This window comes from Macrosteles quadrilineatus, unplaced genomic scaffold (assembly GCF_028750875.1).
Source record: "Macrosteles quadrilineatus isolate MER2022 unplaced genomic scaffold, UCM_ALF_1.0 Scaffold_2__2_contigs__length_208266976, whole genome shotgun sequence".
NCBI lineage: Eukaryota > Metazoa > Arthropoda > Insecta > Hemiptera > Cicadellidae > Macrosteles > Macrosteles quadrilineatus.
The window spans coordinates 137,193,600-137,207,080 of record NW_026542595.1 but is presented as its reverse complement, the minus strand read 5'-3'; the positions used below and the strand labels follow the sequence as shown (position 1 = coordinate 137,207,080).

General features: G+C 32.6%; 1 protein-coding gene across 1 annotated transcript in view; it reads left to right on the top strand.

Moving 5' to 3' along the window:
- The first annotated feature begins 1,307 nt into the window (after positions 1 to 1,307).
- Positions 1,308 to 13,481, top strand: part of LOC128984944 (uncharacterized) — a 90,745-nt gene continuing 78,571 nt past the window's right edge. The window contains exon 1 of the mRNA XM_054404313.1: positions 1,308 to 1,426. Within this exon, the coding sequence (XP_054260288.1) occupies positions 1,308 to 1,426 (119 nt within the window). The remainder of the gene's footprint in view (positions 1,427 to 13,481) is intronic.

Sequence of the window (13,481 nt, the reverse complement as noted above, 5' to 3'; positions counted from 1 at the left end):
CCAGAGCCACTGGGGCGGAGCCCTTTTAAGAATTTCGAAACGGGAAATAGTTTACGTCCGATTCGCATACCTACAGAATTTACACACCAAATTTCATAACGATCGGCGAAGTCGTTCCGGAGGAGTTTGCAGACAAACACTGTGACACGAGAATTTTATATATTAGAAGATATATATATAAATATATTATATAAATATATATATATATATATGAATTTGAACGGATGGTGTTTTTGGCCTCTAGGGACCTCAAAATGAAAAATTAGATCGGTCTCGGGTCAAGGTCTTACCATGAGTACTACGGTAATAGCTTATTCCCTATGGGAAATTCGCTAAAAAAATAATACTAAGACAATTGCTCGTGACTTCATCGTGACGAACACAATTTAAAAACAATCCAATAAAATATTGTTTTCACCATAAACCCCCCCCCCCCTAAACACTGCTTAAAATGGACTAAATATAGTTCCATAGCAGAGATATTGTTACTACTGTAGTCTGTGTTGTAATCATGCTGCAATCCAAAAGTATCTTTAGATTTCTCATCCTTATGGAACAGCTGAAGACAATTTTATTGTTAGTTCTGTACGGTTTATGTAAGAGGTCGTGTTTTGTTTACAATTTGTTTCCCGTTATTACAGCCATTTAAAACCTCGTTTAACCAAATAATACGATCTAAAAATAAACAATATATTGTCCCCTAGTTATTTAACCAAACAGTAAAGAACAAATCAAGAAATTAACCCTAAAATAATAGAAACAAAGTTTCGTCGACACTAGCGCCTTTGTGTCACGTACATGAACTAGACACGAAAAACGTGCTTCAAAATTTACAATGGGATGAGAAGTCTACTTACCAAGTCACTTGATTTATTATCATATCCCATATCCCTGAATCTGTCTTAACAACATATGGCTTAGTTAGTATGTATAATTTCCAATAGTGGTAAAGACAGATGTTTATTGTTTCTATGTTTACATTTTATATTTCTTCTTGTTTATTCATTACAAATTATTAAACAAGGAAGTTCATTTTTTAGTTTGTTATTCAATAAAAATAATTTTCATCTTAGTGCGTGAATTTTAACAGTACAAATAATACCACTGTACCAGTTCGAGTCAACATTTATGAATGATTGTACGATATGAAATTTCGTTGAAGTGAACCGACTTAATACTCCTGCACAATATGATTTCTTTATCCTTCAACTTATCAGGTAGTTGAAGACTTGAATCGCCTGTCATTACTTATTTGGTAGCTTGTACTCCAGTTCTCATTGAGCAGGCGGCTCTCCACTTGTGAGGAGATGGGTGGTGAGACCCCCTGCCCCCCTACTATAGCCCCCCTTCTGTATCCCCCCACACTCGCCCGACCTGAGGCTCAGTCGATAGCCCGGCAGTGGGGACCTCTGTTCGTCGCGACAAGGTAAATTCTACTTTCATTTTCACTCTAGTAAACATCGTAGTGACCTACTCCTCACTCAAATCACATTTGTTACAATCAATCGCGTTTGTTACAAATGTCATAATTGTGATATTGTTTACTCTCGTATAGTTGTGTTGTGCTTGAAGTGTAATTTTAGTGGATGTTTACTTTTAAATGTCCCTTTAGAATAGGTTTTAAAGTACTTGCAAAATTATTTGTGTAGAGGATTTTACTAGGAACGGGGTTTGATTATTTTTAACGTTTGTAGTAATGTTTAAATTCTTGAGTGGATTTTGAACCACCTGTAGATCCTAGGTGTATACGCAGTCGCTTACGCAGCAAACGGTGTGAGCCCGGGAAATATTGTTTCACTTCGTAACTAAATCAAATTTTATAGCATTTCGCACATTCGAAATCGTGCCAAGATAGAACCAAGATATGCTAAAATCGTGTCCAATATTCAAACTATACTCATTTAAATAACGAAAATTACACGCGAAATTGCGAAGTAATGATCGTAGGTTTTGAATTTTATTACAAATATTTACTGCTGCGAGAATCGCGTCTAGAGCGTTTATTTCAAGCTGTGGAGGTTTTATTTTAACGCCCTTACATAAAGTTTTATATTGGTTTAAATTTGTTATACCCGTAAATTAACCTAAATTAGCATACCGGTACCGTAAATTAAACTTACATTCTCGTAAATTTATCACCACTAGCTTATGTCAACTGTCATCACATATATTTTCAGTAGGTATAGAATGCGATTTGATACAAACTTTTAATTCTTGTTTTTGAATTAAAACTGTTTCTGACATATAGCCTACAACAATTATTTACCTAAGTGTCTTACTTGTCCTCTAGTTTTTGAAAGGAAAAGAGTTAAGACAATTCTGTGAAATTTTGAAAGCATTTAGGTGTAACATTAAGTCTACATTAGTGCACTCAAGCACATGAACACACGCAAAAACTTCAGTGTTGTAAATAGGATGATAATTAGACCAAACTGATGGAAACAACTTAATTATTTCCCAGTAGGTACAACTTTTATCCACCCTTCGTTTATAGTGTATACAAATCATTGTTATTGGTTTAACAACTGTAAAGGAATGAGGATTTTGATAGCCTATCAAACATGTTTACTTGACTTAATATTACAGGCTCACGTTTAGTTATTTTTAATTAGTATTCAGTAAGTAATAGATTCCAAAATATGTTAAATATATGTAGAGGATAACGAATGGCAGATTGTAGTTGATCCATTAGCCATACGTACATCGAGTTGGAATTTATGTAAATCGTGTGTCAATGATTCCGCGCGTTGTTGCTGTGATTTTAATTTACATTAACCAAGGCAAAAAGTTGTGAAATTTGTTTTTTTACGTCCTTATTAGCCAGTGGTATTCAGGTAACAATAAACTGTAAATAATTATGTGACTTGGTTTGATTGTTGATTAATTATACTAATACCAAAATATTGATCTCCGGGGGCGAAACTTGATGTGATATATTATTTGTCTTTACTGTGCCTTTTTAAAAATCCGAAAATGATGTCAAAAATGCCTTAGGTTCATCTGCATGTGTTGGAATAATGCGTCATTCACATCTAAAACTCTTTCGGCGTCTTATATTTATGGCACTCTGTTTATCTGTTTTGATTTATTCCGTTTAATGAATCATCATTGCACAATACAATGTCTCGAATATTGTATGTACTCGTTTATTTTGTTATTTATTTGCCAGTTTTTGAATGGATTATGTTGTAGAGTAAGAAATAGAGCCTATAGAGAAATCTTGAATTACTTGAATCGCCGTTTTATTCCTGAATGCTATATAATATGACTAGAACGAGACAATGATTTAATTGACCACAAGGGGGCCAAAAGTGATTTAACATTTTTATTTGTCAATTGGTCCACCAACACCTCAATAAAGGCCCCTTTTATTCACCGCGGTTGCCCGCCAGCGGGCACCCTTTGTAAATGAACCACATCTCAATACAAATGAACAAAGTACAAACGATAACTTTATTAACGATAACGTTAAGTACAAAACTAATATTGCAGTTTCTAAAATTTTCTGAACTAATGTACCCAAATGGTGAAATAATTGTAACGCCTACAATTCCATCCGACGACGCCCAAATGTCTTGGTTGATTTCAAACTTTGGGAGAAACTCTGACAAAAAAATCTAGCGAATAAGTACTATATAGATTTTCTTATATATTATTAATTCGTGACAACATCAATTAAAATATACGAAAAATAGCATGTATAAAATACAAAGATGAATATTTGTACAAAGAATAACCTTCCCACACTCTAAACATATACACATACGCTGTACTAAGCTTTACGCCATAGTATGACGTTAACTCTATTTAGTATTGAATAACCGAGACATCTTTTGTATTTAATTAATCAGTGTGTGGTCTAAGTTATCATGGGGCTAACCATGAAATGCATTACTGGATGGTGACGAAGACATCAACTTGGTTCTTTGTAAGTTAATGTACTGTTAACTTTGCGCATGTGCACATTAGTAACTTGTGTGACACATAATATAGTGAATTCACATTGGAAAATAACAAAAACTTTGTTTATAAAGTTTATTGGGGGTTTTCAGTATTCTTTTTGCAATAAATTTTGTTTTCCAAAGAGATTGTTTAAAAATCCATAACGTTCTCAATAGAAGGCAAATAAAGTTTGTGCATATTTTTATTTCATATCTAGACTACTAGTGAAATCAATGTTTTAAGCTAAATTAGTTTAGAATATTCCTATTAAATACATTACGCCTAAAAGAAAATTGTTTTTTTTTGTCAGTGTGTCAATGTATTCTTAAAAATATAAATCAGTGTTATTTGGAGAATTTTTAATATTCTTTCGTATAATGGTTATAATGTTTTCGGACAATATTAGTTGTTTGTTTTAAGACCACGCCTTTCTTAATTCGGAACAAACTAATCGTTTACCAACGCCTTCTCCCATTTTCTTTCATAATTTTTCAATACATCTTGAAAACCCTTTTATCAAGTCAGCACATATGATTTTAAGTTCTGAAGGAGTTTTTGGCCAACAAGAAATAATAACATTTAGACTACTTAAAACGTTGTCGATGATAACTAATGTAAAAAGGATTATTGTGGATAATGAGAAGACGTCAAAAATGATAATATAATATTAGTACTTTTTAATATAAACAGAAAGGCTTACATGTATTCAAACATATACTTTTCGCTAGATCATCTGTTTGGGCATCACTAACCTTTTTAAATAAGGATAACACAATCCTTGTCACCGCAGTCCATTTCACACACAAAATTTAACAATTATCTAAGTGGATTAATGTAATAACCTCACCTACAAAACAACGTCGTTAAAATTGACTTCTCGGTCAGTATCAAAATGATGGAATACTGTTTATAAAACTCATAGCTGCTCATTTAACGGAGCATTTTGCAATAAGCATGTTTTTCTGGAGAGATAAAGCAAAATGAAATCCCTTGGATGTTTAAAAGAAGAGGCGCGCAGCTTCATAACATTCCTCCGGCCCATTTGAAATTCAAATCGCTCTCAGGCCGGTAAACAATTAACCATTCAAGTTCATATATTTGCTTCACGGATATAAATTTGTCGCTTGCTTGATCTAGGAATAGTTTTTATCGTGACGATTTAGGTATCGTTTTGTACAGGGAATAAATCTACACTAACAACCTGACCGGTGAAAGTTAACCTGTAGGCTTTAATTTACATTCTCACAGAAGCGATGTTGTAGCACGATGGCTGTTTCACATGCTACTTTCTGTCTTCAGCTGTTTATTTTGTTTTAATTATCACAAAATATTAGATCAGCTGTTTACATTGTTGCAATGGAATTATTAGAATCTTATTTTTTGTACACATTTTGAAGCTGGAATGCGATACCATTATTATGTCTTGCTACTTCAGATAAGTTGTTTGATATTCTTTAATTATGTCTAAACAGTATATTTATGTTTTTCTTCAAAAACACCACAGAATATTTGTCAAATATCAAAAGTTGTAAAGTTCAAACCACCCTATTGAGAACTGTGGAGTAAATCAATTATATGAATTCAGCTTTCAGTTGAAGGAGAAAACTTTGGTAAACTTTATCCAATTTTCGCAAAGATTATCTAATTAAAAAATACTTACTATTTATCGAAAATTTTAAATACTTTGCAAGTTTTAACTGCTCTGATCTGCGAGTTCAGATACTTTGAACTTAAGGTCGATGTCTCGTCGGCTTATGTTCTTTCTTGGTAAGAATTATTTTTTATTTTTTCATGAGAACGTCTTAGTGATTTATTTATACGTACTAACTTTAGATACCTTCGTTCTTATTTTCTTCATAACTATAGTTAAATAACTAGTCTTAGTCCTTACTGCATGTTTAATAACATAATCCATAATTATACATATTTCTAAAATAATGACATAAAAATTGCAAACACATAGGTAGCTTGACTCGAATGCAAATGCTACAAATTAAACTTAGTCCAAATCAAAATTTTCGTTTGATGACTGCAAACGTTGACTAGTGGGTAATTTGTTCAGTGAAATCCAATAATGTTGTCGTACGAGTTAATTAGTTGTCTAACTCAATCCATCCAAAGTTTCCGGTTAGCTAGACTCTTAAGCGTCGTATATTTATTCGATTCTAGGAATGTGTAATACAATATACTCCCCTCGTACGAGATTTTCTTACCCTGTGACTTTCCACAGTGTTCGAAGGTAAATAAAAGCACGAGTTAGTCAGAATAGTCATGTACGTAGCGTCTTGTAATTTTGAAAACTACACGTATAATAAATGCCTAAAATACTCGAGTAGTCTATTAAATGTTATTACTACGCGATTTTAAACCTAATGTTTAACAGCAAATATTGACTTAGAAACTACACTAGATATTTTTATACGAATTAAATAGTTTGAATCTAGTTTGAAAATAATTTGGTCTTACTTTCAAGTTTTTCTATCTCCGAACTCATCTCCACTTCCAAGTGATTATCTTCCCAAACCACTTTCCATTTATTAATTACCAATGACAATCTCATTGAAGCCCCTGAATTATTTGTCTTAACCATTTTGGTACAACAGTGGATACTGCTCTCTCCTAGCTTCAATAAAAATACATTTGCCCATTGCTGAAATACTTTCCAATAGTGGTATATACTTTCCAACTTTTGATACGATACGATTTCAAAGGATTTTCGATGTTCCTTAAAACAACTAAAAATTCCACAAAACAAACGCTATAGAAATTCATATGAGATTTTGCAGACCAGTAAATCTTCCAAAAGTATTTTCGTCTTGAATACGTCCACACCTTTCCAGTTCACCATTCTAACTTGTCAATTCATGCCCGGAGATTTAGGCTTAGAGATGAATAATGGCGGATGACAGATTGAATGTTGGAATCGGAAATGACGGTGAAACTGACGAGAAGAAAAAGTGAAATACGAAGGAGGGGAGGAGGAGGTAGGGGAGGAATTCGGAGGAGATAGGGTGGGGATTTTAGGAGATAAAAATGTCTATAACGTAACATATTTCTTGTTTGTGCTTTGCTAGTTTGCTACATTATTAAGGTTTAAAACGTTAGGGATTTTGAACGTTAGGGACGTTATTGAATTTGACAAAAAGAATGCATTTCCTCTTCTGAATTAAATTATTATTTACTAATTGTTTAGTTAGTTAATTTATATTTTTCAAGGTGAGTATGGATCTTTTAATCAATCTTCACTGAACCTAGAACTGATTAGCCTACTTTTTATGAGAAATTACATGTTTAAGAATAACGTAAACATAAGATATCGCAAGCTGAAAATATTGTTTAAGTTCTTTGAAGAAAAAAAAACAACAAACCAAAAACGCTTGAAAATATAAAACATTATCTACCAATGTATATTTTAAAACCTTTGGAGATTGTATTTTTCACTGCTTTTGCAATTTGTTACTTACAAAAAAAATGTGTTTACATGGTTTAATTGAACAATGTATGTAGACTTAAATCTTACAATCCTCTTTTCTTTTTCAAGAGTTGTTAGCCTCCGGATTACGTTTGAATATTTATAATGGTTTATGTATCTGAAAGAATATTACTGAATGCAGTGGTATTTAAAACACTATAAATTCTCTTTTTTAATTATCGACTTCTGTATCTTTTCTGTTATTTAATTCACCGGTCCACCTTTAAACAGGAAATGACATCTATATATATAAAAGGCAAAGCCCTCACTGACTCACTCACTCACTCACTCATCACTAATTCTCCCACTTCCCATTTACCTAGAAGGCTGAAATTCGGTACACCGATTCTTTGGGCATTAAATAGGAAAACTAAGTAGTTTTTATTCTGATCGGGCTTTCGGGCTCCGCCCCAGTGGCTCTGGAGTTTCCCATGTTAACCTTATGAGTACTCATATTTAAATGGAATTAAAGAATCTTATCAGCTGTTTCAATTAAACAAGCTGGTTCTGCTCTATGATGTTCAATAGCATTAAAGTTACAAGGATTACCAACAGGGTGCAGCACTATTATTTTTTTAAATTTATGACACAGCTAATTTGCAACCAAAAGGTGAGTGAGCGTAGCGAAAGAACTTCAACCTGGAGGCGAGTTAGCATAGTAAACGAGTTAACCTGAAGGCAAGTGAGCGCAGCGAACGAGCTCCAACCTAAAGGTGAGTGAGCGTAGCGAACGAACTCCAACCAGGACGTGATCAAGCCATGCGAACGAGCTCATCTTGAAAATTAAGAAGTTAAACGGGGCAAAGCCCGTGGGTACAGCTAGTTTTAGATATTGCGTGAGGCTTCGATTGATCCTAGCGATTTTTAGCACTGATTTTTATTTTTTATTCATCTTTTATAGGAAAAATATTTTGTTAACCCTTAAATACATAAGTACCACTATTGGACTATCGAATAATTTACACATATTAAGCGTTATAATGTGGTATAAGTAAGAATCTAAATAATATACAGCCCGATGTGTTACTGACTCAGGTATATCTATACCTATATCTAATTCCGTAAGCCCAAAATTTTACAATGAAATTGTGAGCGAACGGGAGGTCGTAGAAAACTGGGAGAGGTCTCATTTTCAAGGTCTGGGCATGAAATTTTTGGGAAAATTATTCATTTTTCTTAATTATGCACCAAAAGGTTGTTAGGGAATAAAATAATTCTCATTTAAATAGCATGGGAATCTAATTGTATGTCTTTTTATTTAGTGTAAACACAGCTGTGATTATATAAATTGAAAAAATTATAACCCCACCTGAATGTGGATTATTTTGTTATTGTAAAATTGTTAGTGAATTAGGAAACAACGCAAAGTGTAAATGAGATAAAATCTTTTGAACAAACAATTTGATACTTTTAAACTTAATACTTTACAATGTATTGTTCTTTTGCACAGTAATAATGTATAATGTCGTAAGACCACCACGCAGAGGTATTGTTCCTCGAAATGAAAACAACAGGCGCCAGATTTGGCACGATGAGCATCGGATGAACATTAAGTTATTCCTGTGTATAGATTACCACTTTGATTTGGTGAAATTGTGACGCAAGGCCAAATCTTCACAGAAGTTGGCATTTTTTTGAAAAACCCAGTGTTCACCCATGGTCAACTTTGTGTTGCATTCAGCCGGGTAAAGCGGCCAGATGATGTTAAAACAGTACTAGAACCAAATAAAGACCAAGAAATCGACCAAAAAGGATACCATACAACAATGTTGTTTTCTGAGAGATTTTGTTATAGCAGCATTTTACAATTTGGATGATGACATTATCTCTATGTGTTTTTCTAAGTGAATTTATCCATATTCAAAGAAATATATATAGATATAAATAATTGTAATGAAGATTATTATTGGAAAATGTTCCTTAGTTGTATTATGATTAGAAATTTTATATTATAATCACACCGCATAACCTTTGAAATTCTAATTTTAAACAGAGCAGTCATAAAAATGCATTATGCAAGTATCTAATAAGTAGGCATATTATACATATTATAATATACAAAAATGTTAAACGATAATTCAAGGTAGGGTACAAAATAATTACTAGAATATATATACAGTATATAGGGGATATTGCCCCTAAAAGCTACTAGTATTGTATAAGTAAAGTGTGCATTATTTAGTTTGTTGTTTGCAACTTTTTTTTCTCAAAACTTAAGTTGCGCATGCAACCATAACGAAATTATGACAGTCAACGTTAAAACATTAAAACACATGCATGAGTGAATTTTTAAAATTAAAATACTAACTTGCGTTTGCAGTATTTTTACCTCTGGAAATGTGTGATGTTCATACTAGGTTTAGAACACATTACAGTGCGAGGGTAATCATAGGTTTAGGGAAGGTCTGAGTCCAACATTTTCAGCTGGATTAACATATTCACACTAAACATTTGCATATCCCTGGGCGACCTTCTTTTCACCACCTTGCTAAACCACGATGTAAATGGTGCATATTTCCTAAAAAATCGTATTGTTCATGGGTCGAGGTTTTTGCTTTCTAGTGTGTAGAATTCGATAATTCCTTGATTATTTATTCATGTGTTAGGTCGGATTTTTGATGAATGCTGATAATCATTATTCGAATTATACAATCAATCAGACATAAAAAAAATTATTTATGATATTGTATTTGCTGTATAAAATTATTTATTGGTTAATGTTGTACACGTACAATGTGATAATGGAATCGAGAAACGGATGCAAGTTTCATTTTAATATATTTTATGAAATGAGTATTAAAAAAAACAGCAAGCAATGTCACAAAATGTTGGTCGTCGATTCTACAATACATGTATTAGTACCATATGGTAAAATATATAGTAAAATCAGCGGGGGTTAAAAAATAATAATAAAAAAAATTATACACAAAGTTTAAACTTTGTGTGTTATATTCAGGTTGCTGATAAAGTGTTCATTAAAGCATTAGGTTAATGATAAACATCAAAGGATGACAGGTTTGCATCGTATTCACTATCCTCATTATGCAGAGATGATATCAATAGGCTTATACACGAACTGGAGCATGTACTGTAGAGGGATTATTCAAATTGATCCAAGCCACGATTTTTATTATTATATCTTGTATTTTTTACAGTTTCAAACACATTTAATGTTACGCATATAATATACATAAAATATATTTTGCCTTTGTTCACTATTCGTAACTTTTTGTTCCAAACCTCTTCTAGAAACGTAAATTCAAAAGACAACAATGCAACCATTTAAACAGCTGATTTAACGTTTTTTTAATTGGAGGCTAGGGAAACGGTTATTATGTCTTTGCGCCTAGTGTTTTAAATTAAAGCTAACAATGTTAAAATTAACCCGTCAGGTTGTTTCTCGTATTTTTTGTAATATAGGGGGCTCAACTTGCCTTTATAAAAACCCTCTCAACCCAGATTGCCATATTAGTGGTATTTTAAGTATACATAGAGAAGGTTATAGATTGAAACCTATACAATGAAGTACTCGTATATAAATTCAAGCTGAAGCAAATATTTTCACTTGACTAATTTATTGTGTACGGCCTGAGAGAAATTTGAATTTCTAATGTGCCAAAGGAGTGCTATGAAGCGGCGCGTCTCTGTACTTCATCAACCGAAGGATTTCATTCCGATATTTCCCCCGAGGTAAATATGCTTATTGAAAATACTTCGTCAACCGCGGCAACTTTGAATAACTTAAATACTATCCAGTTATTTTGAAAAACACTGTATAGTGTATACTTCAAACTTTAGACGTATATAAAATATAAACAATACATTGTGTCCTCAGAGAGGTTTTTAAAAATATTTTCCAGTCTTAGCACCAATGAAATTTCGTATTTGAGAATATTTTTAAGCTTTTAAAGAAAAGCTGTCCAAACTTCTCAATTTCTTTTAGATATGGTGAGAATCGAAACCACCTCTCTCGCACCAAAGTTCGAGACGCCAACATAATATAGGCAGCAACACATCCATGATTCTAATATTGATATTTGTGGTTTCTTCTACATCCTAAAATATTACAAAACTCTTGGGAATAACAATGCAAGTGTGAGTCTAGAAATTTCCGTAAATAACATTAAATTACAAACGTAAACCTTTGTGATATAAATATAAAATAATACAAGTGAACTGTCCAAATCTTATTAAACCAGCCGAAATTTCATCTTGTCCTTTACTGTTATGTCGAATTAAAACATCTAATTCACATCCAGTTGTCATACTGGTTACTGATATTCACAAACATTAACAGTTCATTAACTCCCTAAGAGCTAAGTTGATGTCGTGTTTGCTCGCCTTCAGTAATGTATTTCATGTTAATCACAGGATCAATCACGGCCAGTGGGTTAGCACTGATTACTTCAACACAAAGATCCTTTACCTATCAACCTAGGCCTATCTACCCACTAGTTATAAAATACATGTGCATCAGGTGAAGTGAAGTCATTATGAACATGACAATGCGTAGAAATGTAGACAACCTTTCAATTCTGTGAACTATATTATGAATTATGAACTATATTATGTATTCTTAAAAGAAATAATGAATCTGCGCTCTGATCTCTTATTAATTACCCTCCCCCCTCCAAAAAAGTGTCAATACATTATTTCAAGGGTATTACCACTAGTTAAATGTATTATTATAACGGGTGTATTTCAATAGATGTTTCCCACGTTACAAGTATATTTTGAATAATGTTGTTCTCTGATTTTAACAATATTTTCTTCAGAATTTGTTTAAAAACTTATTTTCAGTTTTATCAAATTGTATGTCATCTTAAATGTTTTATGTTTATCTGTAACTGATTTAGTTTAAATTATTTAAGTTTCCTGCGTAACTGACCCTAGACCCAGATATGTCATTGGCCTATCAGATAATGATTGTTATCTAGCAAGAGGCATACATTGCATAATAACAAGTCCGGTGTATGGACCGTTACCTCACAAATAATCTTGTAGATAGTCACAAGACTAACTAAAAAATGCAAATAATCTAACACGGATTTATAATACCTCGTCAGCGGTTCAAAGATGACATAAAGGGTGTTACATGCGGCGTTGGTAAAACACCACAGTCCAGGAAACACGTTAAACCCGCTTCAACAGCTTTGTTCGTGATTCTCACATACATTAACACAAGACACGCACATCGTAAAATTAATACAGGGTGATTTGTACTCAGTGTGACAAAATTTGTTTGGTGTAAGTACAAAGTAAATGAAGTGTGATGATGCATATCAAATGTTCCAAGTCTAAAAATTACCTTCCCAAATAATTATTTTATGTTTTTCAAAAATAACCATGCTTTTAAACTTAATACAGCGATTTCTCAATTACCTGTATATGGATTTGAGTAGATAATGTCATTTTCGTGTTCTACATTAAATTTTGAACAAGAATAATGGAAAATGACGGAGGATCAGTTATAAAAACTCCATTGTAAATCGATTCAAAGATAAAAAATTAAGATATTTGATAAAAGTTTTAAAAACAATGGTCCATTGCATTTTTCACACCCTGTATACAAGAAAGTGTCGGAATATGTTAAAAACTGCGCCATTTTATAAGCTTTCCAACCATATGCTACACTATTGAGGTTTAGATATTTTTTTGTTTGTTTTAGTGGTTTGAATACCAGAAAACAGGGAACTTTTTTACTGTTTTTACTGTACAAACTGAATCAAAAATACAACTTTTGCTTAATACATGCCGGCTTTCTATGTTTTAAATGTTAAGACACCATGCTTTGTAGTCTTCAAACCATTAAAGCGTACATAAGCAGACATAAACCTCAATAGTGTAGCATATCGTTGGAAAGCTTATAAAATGGCGCAGTTTTTAACATATTCCGACACTTTGTTGTATACAGGGTGTGAAAAATGCAATAGACCATTGTTTTTCAAATGTTTATCGAACATCTTAATTTTTATCTTTGAATCTATTTACAATGGAGTTTTTACAACTGATCCTGCGTCATTTTCTATTATTCTTGTTCAAAATTTAACGTAGAACACGAAAATGA